The sequence below is a fragment of the Plecotus auritus genome, assembly GCF_963455305.1.
Source record: "Plecotus auritus genome assembly, chromosome: 8".
Lineage (NCBI taxonomy): Eukaryota > Metazoa > Chordata > Mammalia > Chiroptera > Vespertilionidae > Plecotus > Plecotus auritus.
Window position 1 is genome coordinate 88,134,410 of NC_137782.1, and position 15,910 is coordinate 88,150,319.

General features: G+C 48.9%; 2 protein-coding genes across 2 annotated transcripts in view; one reads left to right on the forward strand and one right to left on the reverse strand.

The window, feature by feature from the left end:
* The window catches only part of PTPN1 (protein tyrosine phosphatase non-receptor type 1), a 70,140-nt gene extending 61,859 nt beyond the window's left edge, over positions 1-8,281 (forward strand). The window contains exons 6-10 of the mRNA XM_080684016.1: positions 805-1,014; positions 1,387-1,548; positions 1,777-2,000; positions 4,861-5,029; positions 5,521-8,281. Of these exons, the coding sequence (XP_080540142.1) occupies positions 805-1,014; positions 1,387-1,548; positions 1,777-2,000; positions 4,861-5,029; positions 5,521-5,550 (795 nt within the window). The 3' untranslated portion in view covers positions 5,551-8,281. The remainder of the gene's footprint in view (positions 1-804; positions 1,015-1,386; positions 1,549-1,776; positions 2,001-4,860; positions 5,030-5,520) is intronic.
* Positions 8,282-9,307: 1,026 nt separating this feature from the next.
* RIPOR3 (RIPOR family member 3) overlaps positions 9,308-15,910 on the reverse strand; it is a 67,813-nt gene continuing 61,210 nt past the window's right edge. Inside the window, exons 16-22 of the mRNA XM_080684015.1 lie at positions 15,511-15,646; positions 14,767-14,928; positions 13,975-14,136; positions 13,260-13,462; positions 12,201-12,284; positions 10,760-10,850; positions 9,308-10,377 (exon numbers count right to left, since the gene is read on the reverse strand). Coding sequence (XP_080540141.1) covers positions 10,274-10,377; positions 10,760-10,850; positions 12,201-12,284; positions 13,260-13,462; positions 13,975-14,136; positions 14,767-14,928; positions 15,511-15,646 — 942 coding nt within the window. The 3' untranslated portion in view covers positions 9,308-10,273. The remainder of the gene's footprint in view (positions 10,378-10,759; positions 10,851-12,200; positions 12,285-13,259; positions 13,463-13,974; positions 14,137-14,766; positions 14,929-15,510; positions 15,647-15,910) is intronic.

Below are 15,910 nucleotides of genomic sequence, written 5' to 3' on the forward strand. Positions count from 1 at the left end.
GTCTCTCTCCTCCTTTCCATTCATTTCTGAAATCAATAAAAAATATATATATATTTTAAAAAGTTACTGAAACTGGCTCTGAACATGGGCTCGAGTCAAGCAAACTTAGATTGAAACTCCTGCTCCTCCACTTAATGGAGGGTTGGCCTCTGAGCCTCAGTCTCCTAATCTGGAAAATGGGAATAATGGGAATACATGCCTTGAACCACTGTGCTCAGCACTAAAATGAAGTAAATAAATGCTCAGGATCATCTCTTCAGCTGGGTATTGAGCCACATGTGGCAACCTCCAGTCTTTGGAGGTGAAGTTGGTTGCCTTTTTTTTTTTTCTTTTTTCTAAAATGACGATCCTCTGAGATGTCCAGATAGTCTGATAAAGTTACCCAGAGCTGATGCCACATACACGCAGTTTATGTTTTCACTCTTTCATGTGCAACCTTGTGCTGCTTTATGGCATGGTTATCGTGGGTGGCAGTGCAGCGTCACTGAGGGGCAGAGAGAAATCAGTTGTAATCATGAAGGCAGCAGAGATGAGAGGGATAGTGAAGAAAAGAGGTGGGCGAGGCTCCTCCATCCTAAAGGAAGTGAAGTCAGAGCAGGAGCAGCCAGTGGTCTGGTGTCAAGCCCAGGGCCTGGCACCTCGGTGCTTGGTATTTGTGATCTGGGAGACTCATTGTTCCTGGGAGAAAATCTGAGAATTAAAGCTGTTCTTAGAGTGAATGGAGGCACTTCGTGCTTACTTGGAACCTGCGATTTCTGTACAGATAATTCTCTAAGAATCTGCATGAGTATTTTTCTCTTTCAGTCTAAAGAAACTCGAGAGATCCTACATTTCCACTATACCACGTGGCCTGACTTCGGAGTCCCTGAATCGCCAGCCTCGTTCCTGAACTTTCTTTTCAAAGTCCGAGAGTCGGGGTCACTCAGCCGGGAGCACGGCCCAGTCGTGGTGCACTGCAGTGCCGGCATCGGCAGGTCGGGGACCTTCTGTCTTGCTGACACCTGTCTCTTGCTGGTAAGGAGGCCCTGGAAGAATCCGGGAAAAGAAGGGACCATTTGTAAACCTCTCCTCTGGCCTGGCCACAGCTTCTCTGGTAATGTCTCTTCAGTAAACGATCTTTGATCTTCCCTTTGTAACAACTTCCCTTCTGTAAAAATAGCTTTACCCTAAATAGCTTTGTTCAGAGGGATATTCTTAATTTTACAGTGAAATCCAGGAAGATCCAAATAATCCCGTTTCTCATTCTTTCCCACCTGCTTACATGGTCCCAGTTTTGCTGCACTGGCTCACATTTTCTAGAATCCTGCCTTCCCTGCTGTGATTTTTTTTCTGAGTGGGCACTGGAGAGTTGGGCTGGCTGAGTTGTGTCTCCTGTCTGGCTTTTAGATGGACAAAAGGAAAGACCCTTCTTCTGTTGATATCAAGAAAGTTCTGTTAGAAATGAGGAAATTTCGGATGGGACTGATCCAGACAGCAGACCAGCTCCGTTTCTCCTACCTAGCTGTGATCGAAGGTGCCAAATTCATCATGGGAGACTCTTCAGTGCAGGTCAGCATTGCTTTTGCTTTCATTGATTTTCAGTTTTTGTCTCTGAAGAAGGGAGCTGTCCATTGTAAAAATTCAAACACTGTCATCTTCAAGTGTATGTCTAGAGACCCGAGAAGCAGAGATAGCCCCTCACCAAGCCATCACCTCTGCTCACTGAAAGGGGACAGATTTCCTGACAGAGCAGACAGGCACAAACACTGATGGGGCTCCATTTGCTGCTTTTTCCAGGAGCAATGGAAGGAGCTCTCCCACGAGGACCTGGAGCCCCCACCTGAGCATGTCCCACCCCCTCCCCGACCACCCAAACGAATCCTGGAGCCACACAATGGGAAATGCAAGGAGTTCTTCCCAAACCACCAGTGGTTAAAGGATGAGTCCGAGGAGGATAAAGAAGATGGCCCCATCAAGGAAGAAACCAGAACCCCCTTAAGTGTCCCCTGTAACATAGAAAGGTAATGTGAGATGGTTCTGGCTTATTGGGGGTGAGGAGAAATGACCTTCTGTTCCAGAAACCCGTGGATGCAGCCTCCTGTTGGCACACAGTGCTTCTATGTCCTTGGGGAATGGAGCCCCTGGACTGTCCTGCTCCTCCCCTGGTTGGAGGAGCCCAGGTACAGAGCCACAGGTTGGCCCTGGGAAGTGACCAACTTCAGTGGAGTTCTAGCACCACCTTGTGGTGCTGGTTGGAATCAGGAGTCCAGTGTGCTGGGCGTCCTGCCCAGTGATGACAGTCTCCTTCCCCAGGCTTCCAGCCAGTCCAGAAAGGGGATTTCAGCCCCCAAAATGGTCTTTTTGGGAACTTAAACTTTTCATGTAGCCCTGAATGGTTTGGCTCAGTGGATAGAGTGTCGGTCTGCGGACTGAAGGGTCTCAGGCTCGATTCCAGTCAAGAGCATGTACCATGGTTGTGGGCACATCCCCAGTAGGGGGTGTGCAGGAGGTAGCTGATCGATGTTTCTCATTGATGTTTCTAACTCTCTATCCCTCTCCCTTCCTCTCTGTAAAAAATCAGTAAAATATTTTTTAAAAAATCTTGACCCAAGTGGATTGCCATTTTGCTTCCTTATAGTTCTTTATTATTTTCTTAATCCTCACCCATTTATTTTTTCCCATTTTTTTTTTTTTAGAGGGAATGAAAGGGAGGGGGGAGAGAGAGAGAGAGAGAGAAACATCAATGTGAGAGACACATCAATTGGTTGATTCCCATTGCCGCCCCAACTGGGGCCAGGGATTGAACCTGCAACCAAGGTACGTGGCCTTGACTGGGAATTGAACCTGCGACCCTTTGGCCGACATGCTAACTATTGAGCCAAACCGGCCAGGGCTGCTTCCCTTATAGTTAAACAAAGATTATCCAGCCCTATTGATGCGTGTGAAATACTGAGATAACTAGAATATAGCTCCTGGTCTATGTTTTAGACCCTGTTGTTGGGAAGGGGACAGTAAATTGTAGTGGGAGCCTGTGGTCAGTGATGTGATGGGGTGCACGCGGAGAAGAGACACGCAGCCTTCCCTGAGTGTCAAGGAAGGCTGCCTATAAGAGGTGGCACTGTGGAAACTAAGAAGAATGCATGGGAGTTAGCTCCAACTTGAAACTAGGGAGGCAGTGTCCTTGGTACCTGCTGTTTTAGAGGGTAATTTAAGATGAGTGCACATTTTTACCCAGAATTTGTATGTATCTAGAAAATTAGCCTACAGTAGTTCTCAAACAAATGTGCAAAGAGTGTATAGGAAGAGGTGTTTGTTGCGACATCATTTGTAATGGTGAGAAATTAGAGATGAGTCAATTATATACCCAGGGATTAGGTAAATCCTCTTTCTCCCTTTGTTGGGATGCTCTGCAGCTCTTAAAGAATAGAGCTGGCTGTTCTCATGTGGCTGGACATTGGGGTGGCAGTATCCGAGAAAGCGAGTGACCATGTGTACCCCACAGGGTCCTCTGGTTAAATTGATCATCAGTATCTCACCCAGGCACCAATTCTGACTCATGAACCTGAGTCTGCAGGTCCTTCATGCAACTGGTCCTTATCACAGAAACACCAGACTTGGTTCTGGAGAGAAACTTGTCCAGTGGGCTCCCAGAGCAGGTGCCTTGTGATGTGCTGAGCAACAGGTCATTGGCTGTCCCTCAGGGATGCTGTGCCCGGTTTCCAAGGGCCTCTGTTGACATTCTCAGGGTGGGCTAGTGTGCTCCATCCGGGGGCTTACAGAGGGCCAAGGATGAGAGAAACAGGCTGCAAATGACTTACGTCGCATTTATGTGCTGTTTTCCTTATTTGTGAAGAGAGCAGTGCCTTTCACATTCTGTGTATGAAGATGCTGTGTAGGGAAATAGGGGATTTGGGAAGCTAAAAGCCAGAGAGTTCCAGAAAAAAATGGAGTTGTACCAAGAACATAAGTGCTGCTGGGTACCTGTGGGAGCCCACATGCCCATAGACTTCAGTGCTGTGCCAGGGCCTCGTAGGGAGGGCGCTGCAACCAAGTGCTCCTGCAGCTTCCTCCTGTCTCCTGGGAAGGTGGTGCCTCAGGTGATTTTGTCCGGCACAAGATGCTGCTGGGGTAGGAAGGCCACGGATGCATGTGTGAGGCCGAACTTCCTGTGGCCAGGGCCTCCTTGATGGAGGCAAGGGTGGAAAAAAGGAAAAGGCCTGGAGCAGGAGGGGAGTGGAGAAGAAGGGCCTGGCTTCTCATGGGCCCGTGATTCTCTCCTGAGACAGCCTTGGAGCAAGAACACTGCACGCTGTCCCCCCTGGGTCACCATCATGAAGGCAGCTAGATGACTGACTGCACAGGACGCCTGGGAAAGTGTCCCCCTGGCAGGATTGGATTAGTGCTTGGGATTCGGGCCTGGGAGAGGTGGGCAGAGGGTCCGTGGGAATGTGTGGTGTCTTCATGTCAGCAGCAACAAAGGCCTTGTGGATCAGCATCTATCAGGGTGTCCTGGGAGGGTGTGGAAGCATGTGGGCCACACCATTGCCTTTCCTGATCTGAATGGGAACATTCTACAGCAGACTCCAGGGCAAAGTTAGCACTTGTCTTTACACCAGTGGCTGTACTTCTCAGACCTTTACCCACCCTCCATCACTAAGGAGTCCACAGGACTCCTGAGCCCTGCCCTAGCTCTGAGGACCACCTGAACCCCTGGGAAGAGGCAGTGACAAGTGGGCCCTAGACCCATGTCAGCACTAAGCTCTGTCTATATACATGCGACACACATTTTCCTAGAATTCCCTTCCCCTTCCCCCGTAATAGTGTCTTTGCCATTGTTTTCCCCAGAGTGAGTAACCCATCTCTGCCCCTCTCATTCCTCAGCACGAGTCAAGACACTGAAGTCAGAAGGCGGGTCGTGGGGGCAGGTCCTACCCAGGAGCCGTCGCCACCCAAGGAGGAGCAGGACCAGGCGCTGACTCACTGGAAGCCCTTTCTGGTCAACATGTGCATGGCCACAGTTCTCACGGCTGGCGCGTACCTCTGCTACAGGGTATGTTTTCACTGACGGACGTGCTGGTGAGACCATGTGTACAGAAAGCACTGGCCGACAGCCTGGCGTTAGCATTCAGTGCTGTGGAAGGATCTGAGCCAGTCTCAGAAGAAACAGATCAAAGGTTTTAAAGTCTGGAACTTGTGAAGGGCTAACGAGAGAATTGAGGATTGATGCACTGGGGTTTTAAGGAGCCCTGTGGTCCCAAGAATACAAGCATCTAATCTCAGGGCCTTAACCTATTCAGGAGTAAGTAGAGAAAATGCCAAATACATCTCTTTCTCTCTCTCTCTCTTTTTTCTTTTCTTTCTTTTTTTTTTTTTTCATTTGTTTTTGGGGAAAAAATAGAATTACAACACATTGTTGTTTTTAACCTTTATAAAAAGCAGCTTTTTGTTATTTCTGGGGGGAAAAAAGACTAGGCAGTTATGAAACTTTCTTATACCCTTAGCTGGTGTAACCTGATACACAATTTCTATTTGATTTCCCAGGGAAAGACTCCCACACTTGGAGGAATGTAGAGTCCTCTGCAGACGAGGGTTTAAGGGTATAGGACGCTGACTTGCTCAGTCACTTCCTCTGCTGTGCGCACTGAGCTTGGCCAGGTCCTGCCAGCTTTCCCACTTAAGAAGAAAAACAACAAAAGGCCATCTGTAGGAATTTACTAGTAAACCTGGCTTGTGCTTTTGCTCAGGGTGTCCCCACTGGTTTTCCCTCATTCATGTCTCCATTGATCCCTTCTTGTAGCAGCCATCTTGCTCATGTCCTGCCCTCAGCACCCATCCAAAACAGGGTTCCTTGAGGACCCTGCCTCAGGGTCAGAGGTCACCACAGGTGGGTGGCCACCGGCTTTTTACCCTGCCATTGAGATCCAGAAGGAGCAGTTCCCACTTGATTTGGACTGTAAATGCCATTTCAGTAGACATCCACACCTGAGAAGTGAGTTGCTGTTAAAGTAAGGGGAAGGGAGGATTAGCTTCAAAACTCTGGTCATGGAAATAACCTCACAAGACTTTTATCATTTTAAAATTTTACCTCTTTTCAGGTGACCATCTTTGAGTGCATCAGATGGTTTAGTAACACACAGTTTTTCCTTAAGGGTGATTTTTGAAGGGGTGGGGGCTATTGTAAAAATAAATAAATAAAAGCCTCTTTATTGGAGTGGCCAGGGTTTGGGGGTGGTCAGGTAGTGCCAAGTCTGCAGCTCTGCCGGGCGGGTCCGGGCTCAACTGAAAAAGTTTGGTTTCATTCCAGTTCCTGTTCAACAACAATACATAATCTGACCCACCTCCAACCCACTGCCCGCTCTACTCACAGAGCTCACACCTGACTAGCAGGCAACAGTGTGGCCAGTGTGACGGGGCAGATGTTTGCCCTGCACTGAAACTACCCTCCCCAGCTGTTGGTAGTTTGAAACTACCCCTTTCATTTTACTCCCCCCCACCCCCTTCTTTATGTACCAGATCCACAACCTGTTTTTTTGAGGAGAGCAGAAGAGAGTCCCATGCTGGTGGCACAGAGTAAGGTGGCCTGTGCAGGGCGGCACATGGCATTTCCTGGGAGACTCCACGGAAACTGCATGTTGTGAGCCTCTCCACTCCATATTTATTTTTTTATTTTTTTCCCCAGAGGCATCCATAGTGCACTAGCATTTTCTTAAACCAATAATGTATTAAAATGTTTTGATGTCAGCCTTGCATGAAAGGCTTTCTCAAAAAGTACAATAATAAACCCTCAGGTAGTGCTGGGAACGTATGACTTTGCCATGAGCCCACTGCGTCAGACCAGTGCTAGGAAGGAGGACAGCTGTGAGCAGTGGGTATTTCATGACACTGTGGGGTAATGTGAGAGGAGGTTTGGCATTTGTTTATAGAGCAGTGGGGTAATATATAATGAACACTTGGATATTTAACATACATGACGGGAGATGACTTTGTCCGGTTATTCCCCTTCCCAGTTTTATCTACTAGAACTTTATTCTCGATCACCACTTTCCCCGTGGGTATTAGAATGCATGTTCAGTCTTCTTGTGTCCTGATCAAATACCACGTGCTTGAAATACTTAGATCTCTGCTTATAAAGTGCCCTCGTGTATAAGTCCAATTTCCCCTTGCATGATCAGACCATTACATGGCTGTGGTTCCTAAGACTGTTGCTGAACTATTCGCCGTTCAGCACTGGAGGGATGTTTCCAGTAAAAGATATTGGCCTAATTCCTGGCATGAAACTCTGGTGACTTCCTGGTGAGGTCCGGCTGGGTCCCACTGTAACTCAAACATTCCAAGGAGATGGGAAGCCATAGTCACACCTCACACTCTGGACATTTAGGCAAGCAGGGTCCCCTGCACACACACCTTTGGGATCAGCCTCCACTATCCCAAGTTCACACTCTTCTTGAGAAGATTGTGATTTGGAACCAAGGCAACTGTTGGAAACCACACTTGAAGCAACCTGGATGATGACGGTCCCTTGGAGTCAGCCTGCTGCTTTCTCAGTCGGAGGGCCTTGCTGAAAGAGGCCTGTCTGCCCCTGCCCTTGAACCCTGGGGACTGATGGTGCTCACGACTCTTCTTGTGAGGGGAACTTAAGACCTCCACATTAAGTGGCTTTTTTAACAAGAAAAAAAAGCAGCTGTAGCTCATGAGCTGCTCTTTTGCCAGCATTTTCACATTTTGCCTTTCACGTGTTAGAAGCCCGTGCAGAGAAATTCTGTGGTGGGAACATTTGAGGCATCGCCCCGCAGAGCCTTGTGAGGTGTGGATGAGGCTGAGGTGCCAGGCTGCAAGCATTTTGAGTTGGGCTTGTTTGTTTTTGAAGTCCTGTATATGTATGTAGTAGTTTGGGTGTGTATATATAGTAGCATTTCAAAATGGATATACTGGTTTAACCTCCTATCTTTGGAAAACAGATGGCTCTCCATCTTGTTACACGTATGTTAGAGAAGTAGCGAGCTGCTCTGCTATATGCCTTAAACCAATATTTACTCAGCAGGTCATTATTTTTTACAATGGCCATGGAATACACCATTTTTACAAAAATAAAAACAAACAAAAAAAGCGAGGTGTTTTGGTATAATACCTTTTCAGGTGTATGTATATGTGGATGCATGACGGGGTGGGGCGGGGGGCGCGTCTCAGGGTCTTCTGTGATTTCACAGAACTGTCAAATTGTACAGTTTTCCAACTTGCCATATAAAAATGATAGGTTTGCATTTTAGTTGCAACAATAAAATTTTTTTTTCTAAAGAATATGGATTTGGGGTGCTTCCCATTTCTTTGCTTAACTGGGCCTAAACCAGAATGGACAACCCTACTTTCCACCCCTGCTAATGTGAGGCAGATGTTGTCAAGCGGGGTTACAGGTTTCCACGTGTAGGAATCACAAGGGCCTCCACAAGATACACTGGGGCATTCTCCCTGAATGGAAGTTCATTTAACACATCCTGCCTCAACCTACTTCCTCCAGCAGAACCCACCTTTGGCACATAAGGCCCTTGGATAACTTAACAAACTTGTACAAGTTGTTTGAAAAGCTGTTCAGACCTCAAGAACATGCCTCTTAACCAACTGCCTGTGAGACCCAGGGGTTGTTACCGCATCTCAGTACGGTCATGTTCGATGTAGAATTGACGTGGGAATAGTAAGATGTGCAGAATCATGTAGTCTTCCTTTTTTGTACAAAATAAACGTAAATCTCCCCTAAAGTGATTTTTTGGCTTTTTGTTTTGAGATAATTTCAGACTTGCAAAATGTTGCAAAGAGGTACAAAGAATTTTCTTATATCCTTCAAGGCTTTCTGACTGTTTCAAGGCTGGCTACTGAGTGAACTGTTTATGCTTTGGCCTCCTGGCAGGATCCTGGAAGTGGGAAACAAGCACAGTCATGATCATGTGACCACACAATACCCACTGTGGTGGCCAGGTTGGTGGTGCCACACCCATGGTCACTTCCAACTGTTTCACATACCAAAAAATGGCATCTAAGCTTTTATGAAGAGGTGGAATGCCAGTGTGGAAAAAAAATAACTTAAGTTTGTGACTTTGGAACAGAAATCAGATGGGGCAAAAGGCCAGGCAAAGGCCATACCTCATGGTGTCTGGGTAGGAAAGAGTGTCTAGGGAGCTTTACGAGAATCCAAGGGACACACTGCCTTTCCTACGCCTACTTCTGTGGAGAACCCGCTCCACAGTGTCACACTGGAGCGAGTGCACTCCGGGACAGGAGGGGCAACTTCTCCCAGCGGGATGTTTGAAAACAACCACTCTTTACTTTTTCCAGGTAAAATGAAACACCAATAAAAATTGTTCTTTTTAATTGAAATTTCAGAAAGTTCAACATACAAACAAATCAAATAAATACTAAGTTAAATCGAAAAACAAAATATATATAGGAAATATAAATGAGAATGTTTAAGTTACAAAGTTCGCTGATGGCGTTGTTGATAGACACATGCACACCCCAGGTTATCTCAACATCATTAACACAATAGCTCAGGACACATTTGAGTCTTAGACTTAACAGGAAACTAACTTTGTGTCTTTAAAACAACATGCTGTTCAGTGAAATCTTTCTTCACACCAACTATGGCATCTGAAGCAATTTATTTACTAGGCCCTAAGTTGACTTGCTTCAGAAGTGGGATTTCACTTTGTTTAGTGAGGTCACAGTGAATGCTTTTACTGACGTGATACTTGAGGCTTCTGCTTTCCTTTGTGCTCTTGAACATGGTGGAAAGAAGGTCCATGGGCAGCAGACTGCCACTGGGCATTTGGGCCACAGCTCAGGTTAAGAGTTGAATCAGAACCCCTGGCTCTCTGCAGTGGAAATGACTTGACCCACGGCACTCTTTCCTTATTAAGCTCATAGGCCTGCCAGCCTCCTCAGTCCCAGTATTTGTTGAGCCAGAGGTGCTGAGCCAGCTGACTTGCAAGGAGACAAAGTCACCTTGGAGCCTTTTATTCCAGGCCTCAACTCCATAGCATGGCTGGCTCTGCATCCTGGGGAACAGATTCTCAAAGCCAAAAGCTGATAGGTTGGTTGAAGTGGCTCGGCCCGTGTGCTCCTATACAAAAGTCCCACTTGTGCCCTGGGGCTTTATAACTGATCTGAGGGGGAGCAACTCTGGCCAGCTCACACTTCAGGGGCACACACAGCGTGCCCCCATCCACAGCTCAGCCCCTGTGTCAGGACTGGGCAGCAGCAAAAACAAAGATGCCAGCTTTGAGCTCATCGGCTGAGATTTTTTTTAAAATATTGTGATTTCAACATCTGCCTCCTGGAAAAAGGCTTCTTCTCTTTGTTCTAAGCAAAGTTTGTCCATTTTCTCAAAAGCGAAGCGTCCTTTTTCACCTGCAATATTAAGATGATTTGTCACTAGATTGTTCCCTGCCTTGGATGGCCTTAGCAATTACTGACACCTGGGTCTCAGGGGCCGGGGGGCATTGGGGTACCAACTCGTGCCTCACCCTTATGTCCAAGACAGAGTCTACTGAATCATGTCCCTTGAATCTGCTTTTATTCCCAAGAAACATAAACTGACGTTTAAGGAGGAAATAAAGCATTTCTTGCCACCTTAACCATGAAGGAAACCTGCCTTGGCCAAATGCAGTTAAAGGTTGCTAACAGTGGCCATCTCATGTGCTAATTTGCATCTTTTGAGAGCCGGCCCTGGCTGCTTCAGCACAACCTTGCTAAGGACCCACTGCACATAACGATTGATGCTGTACTTTACCGAATGACAGCGTGGCTTCCCGGGCTGCCGCTCTCACAGCCTCCAAGTCAGATTGGCACAGGCCAGCAATCTGATCAATGCTTTCAATGCCCTGCTTAGGAAAAAGAGGATCCATTAGGAGACTTTTTTTTATTATTACTGATTTCAGAGAAGAAGGAAGAGGGGGAGAGAGAGAGAAACATCAGTAATGAGAGAGAATCATTGATTGGCTGCCTCCTGCATGCCCCCTACTAGGGATTGAGCCCACAACCTAGGCATGTGCCCAGATTGGGAATCAAACCGTGACTTCCTGGTTCATAGGTTGCTCAACCATTGAGCCATGCTGGCGGGGCCATTAGGAGACATTTTAGGTAGCAGCTAGAATCTACTTGTAGAAACCTGCAGAACCAGCCCTCGCATGGTCTGGGGCCTGATACCTTTTCTGAAGGCTCTGGGCTGCTCTTGTGGCCTCCGGTTCATCCAAAGCACCATTGCAAGGGTCTCATTTTTCAGTCCTGACACCTGCCAGCAAATAGGCCACTAGCAATGATGTATGGACACCTGGCAGGCCCATCTTGAAAATGGGAAGACCTGATGCCCTCTGGACCTTTCTACCTCCTTCCTGGTCTCCCAACCATTCCCTCCAGGTCAGACTAGGAGAGGGGGCAATCAGGGGCTCCAATTCAGGACCCCTGACCCCAGGATGTTCTCCAGGGCCAAGGAACAGAGTGCACTTCAGCATCCTTTACTGGGTACCCTGACTGGCTATTTGATTATAACCAAACCATTCCAGAGTGAATGGGGTGTTTAATCTGTGCGGGACTATTTTTCACCTAGTAAATCGGCATTTAAATGAGAATTCTAGATGCAATGAGGTTGAAGCTTTATGCACAAAAATGCTTATACTGACATAATAAGTGGATAATGAAGCTAAGTTTTCTACAATAAGAGTAGGGGAGTAGGTTAAATTAAGGTGTAACTTAGATAGATCCTTTATAAAAAAATTCAAAGGCGCATTACCAGTCTAACACAAAAAGTTATTTTGTTCACTGTTTTTAAACTATAATATCAATTTTCAGTGCCCACACATACCCACAAGCAAAAAGGAAATACACCAAAATGTCAGTAGTTTCCTCTGTTAGGATGATTTACATATGTGTTTTACACTCTTTTTCCTCTACAATGAGCTTTTAGAAATTTTTAATCGAGGATATTAAAGCATATGATGCAAGAGTTCAGAAGTGAATTCCTGGAGCCACCTGTGCTTCATCAGAGGCAAAGCAAATGCTCACGACTGGTGGGGCTGCCGCTGCTGGCTGCTCCTCTCAGACGAGCTCTGCAGCTCTTTTTTTGCCAGCAGTGATTTTTTTTTAAATTATCTTTTTGGTCCTGGTGGAAGAGTTTTGAGCTAACTTTAACACAAGCAGGCTTCTCCAGCACCGTGAGGAAAGGTTGAACTCACCCTGAGATGTTTCAGTGCCATGCATGCAGCTTGCTGGAGTTTTGCATCATTCTCAGTCAGGGCATTGGTGTAGAAAAGCAAAGCCTGGGAAATAAAGCTGCTGTGAATGAAGGAGGGAGGGTGCCGAAAGCAAAGCCCACGGTGCCCACGGCTGATCCTCCAATTGCTGACAGTAAGTCAAGCCCTTACCTTTTTCTAAACAAAAATCAGGTCATGATCCATTAATCTTTGGGCCAGGTGCAAAGTCCCGAGATGGATACTACAGTACTGAGCTTCTCTCTAAAAACACTGGTCTCGTGGTAACCGAATGAAGAAAGCTCTTTTTGTCTAATGTCTACAAAATGCATTCTGGAACTGCTATCTAGAGGAAATGCTAACTCGGGATCGGATGTTTAGCTGGGACAAGAGAACTGAACACACAGATGGAAAAGCATCGCCCCTTCATCACCCTCTTCCAGTCACAGCTCTGCCCCTGCCCCCTTGGTGACATGACCATGGCCAAGTCACTTCCTCTGGAAAATAAAGTTGGCACTTGCTTCACAAAATTGTTGTAAGCACTTGGGGATGTGCCTGGCCCTCAGCAAGCCTGAGACTATAGTAAGGCCCCAATATTGCCCTCCTAGGAGGCTGATATCTTAAATCTAGAATAGTCACAGGTCCAGGAACCTAAAAGGCATAGGGGGTCCAATTTCTTCGTTTTCAAAAAATGGACTGAACACAACCAACCAGCAACACATTAATTGCAGGTAAATGAGGATGACCACTGGAATTCCAAGAAACATGCAAGTGACATCTCAAAGACCAAATAGATGTTGCTTTAGAAACACTGAGGTGAGGGAGGTGTGTGGCATGTGGTTCCTCCCAGGGCTGGTGCTGCCGAAGGCGATGGCGTGAGGAGAGCTGTGTTCATGTTTGGAGCATCCCTAAATCCAAATACCATGCGGCAAATGCAGCTCCTGTCACACACACCTTGGTCTTTTCCGAGAGAGAAAGCCTCCCTCCCTCCCTCCACCTCCCCACACCTACGGCCAGGAGGCTGCCACCTCCCCTCATACATACCTTTTCCCGAAAGCTCTTGTTCTTGGCTGCGCTGGCCAGAGAAGCGCTGGCCGCCCTGCACACCTTTGGAGGCCCGTCCAGCTGGAGCAGTGCCCAGGCCCTTAAGGTCTGGGGCAGGGGCTGGAGCTGGCCCAGCTGCTTCCCCTGCAGCTTCCTGATCGCCTTGGCCTGCCCCGTGCACTGCAACTCCTCCACAAGGGTTACTGGAAGAGACGGAAGAAGTGAGCCCAGGGTCCCCTGTGATGGTGGCTGGGCTGTCCAGCTGCAGGTTAGTTTGGCCATGGCATTAGCCATGGAGAAGCAAATCCCAGATCAAGCCCATGTGGTCACCAAGGACCATCTGCCAGGTGTCCATACATCATTGCTAGTGGCTTCAACGGGGCCTCCTGGAATCTCTAGGAAGGCTTTCTAGCAAGGGATCAAGTCCGCCCTGAAAACTGATACAGCCCAACCCAGACTTCAGGGTTGCAGGCCAGTAGAGTCTCCCATCATACCCACTGTGATTTTTGCGCTGTGCTGAGAAAAGTCTTCTTCCCCTAGAGCTAATCTCATCACAGGGACTGAAAGGGGGTCTCATTAAACTGGGGTTCTTAAAAGAACAGCTGGAGCAGACAGATGCAGTGGTTCTTCAAAGCTGGCTTCCGGGAGCTGGGACAGAGGCCTCTATGGATGGAGTCCCTTTGCTGTTGCATGTGGCCACGCTCCCAGCTCCTACCTTCCTTGGTGAGCTGGGCAAAGTGCTTCTCCAGGTCTGAGACACTCTGCCTCTGCAGGTAACTGTGAAACTGGAACCAGGTGACAGTCCGTTCTTCGGGGAGGCCGGTTCCAGGGAGCAGCCCACTGCAGCTGACCACCTGCTCCAGGAGCCTGCGGCACGCTGGCAAGGAGACACAGGACGGGGCTTTGAGACACAGAGACCTCGCCCCCTAGGAGCTTCTTAGCTGGCGAGGCCATGTCAGCTTAAAGGCTTTCTGAGGGCATGTGGGTGGGTGTCCCTCCCTGCACCGCCTGTGCCCGGGGAAGGAGGGTGCTCCAGTTGGGGTCGCAGGCCCGGGCTTGGGCGGTCCCGGGGGCACATTCACATGGCTGAGGCCAGGACTGGGAATATGCAGGCAACTGAGCAGCCAGCCCAGTTGGTGGTCAGAGCTGCTGACAGCCACCCAGCTTCTGGAGTATGAGTGTCACCTCCAGCTGTGAGCAGGAAATGCTCTGCCTTCTGAACCCACACTGCGGGGCAGATAAAGGCTTGCCTACCTTTCCATGAAGGTTCTTTCTTAGCCCTTCAAGGTTCTGGTGGAAGCCATGGAATCCGCCCTCAGGAAAAGGCCCAGCCCACTAATGTCTGCAGGTTCGCAGGCCCCACCCTCTCCCCAGCAGAAGTAGGTGTTTGCAGTAATGTCACGCTTGATGCCATGAAGACACTCAGGGGCAGCTAGAGCGGCGGCGGTGAGGCCCGCTGTGACATCACTGAAGCCGGACACAGGTGCGGGGGAGCAGGGGGAGTTACCTATTTCCAGTTGTCCCGGGTACTTCCCCCTGACTCTGTGCAGGAACGTTTTCTTGAGCTGGTTCAGTAGTGTGGTGGCAGGGCAGGCCAGGACCCCGCCAGGCTCCGTGCACCCTCTCCACAGCTTCAGGCAGCCCTTCCTCCGTGCGGCCTGCGGAAGGACTGAAAGCCCAGGCTCAGATGGACTGCGCGGAAGAGCGAGCACAGGCCCCAAAGGTTTCCCTCCACTGGGACTTGAGGTCAGAAGCTGAAGGTGACATGCAGTGTCCTTTTCCCACACTCCATGGTGACAGAGAGAGGACAAGCAGCTTCAGCTCTAAGCACCTCACCCGGGTCACCACCCACAGTCCTCACAGCAGCCCGACTACTGTCACCATCCTGTCCTTGTGGACAAGGGGAGACCCTGGGGCAGAGGCCGATCTGGGGTCACAGCTGCTGTTTATGTGAGCGCATGCTGTGTGCCTGGAGTGTGTCCTAAGGATTCCTTCACTGACCCATTGCCCAGATGGGGAAGCTGAGGCTCCGAGGCCCAGAGACACACAGCTGACCACAGAGCATGTGCCTCTTTCTCCAAGGCTGTGTGGCCTCCCTTCCCGCCCCCACAGTGTCTCTGAGCCCAGTCCAGCCGGACACCCGGGCTCCAGTTAACTGGGGGCATCAGGAAGGGAGATGAGGCTCTCCTGCACTCAAAGCCTGTCCCTTTGTGCCATTCACACAAGCAGCCAGTGGTGGGCAGTTACTTACTCTCTTCAACAGACGTCGCCTCTCTGACCTTCTCAAAATCCAGCATAGACAGAGTCTCCAGGACCTGCTTTTGCTGTGCAACTTCTTCCAGAAGGCTCTCCTGGACCATCCTCGACAGATTAGGAGAGGCCAGTTTCTGGGAAGCAATCCATGTGCTCCAGGTTAGCACGGACACGCCCTCTGATGTCAGTTGTTACGACTGTGGCCCTCACCTGCCCCGAGCCCATCCTTTCTATCCCTGTGGAGGCTCCGTGGCTGTCACCTGGGAGTCCCCCTTCACCAAGGTGGCTGAGACACAGGGTCCAGGCTGGCGCTGCCACGGGCTGCCTTTGCCACCACAAGGGACCAACCTGCCTGAAAGTAAAGTCAGCCCACACAGGAAAGCAGAGCTAACAGAGGG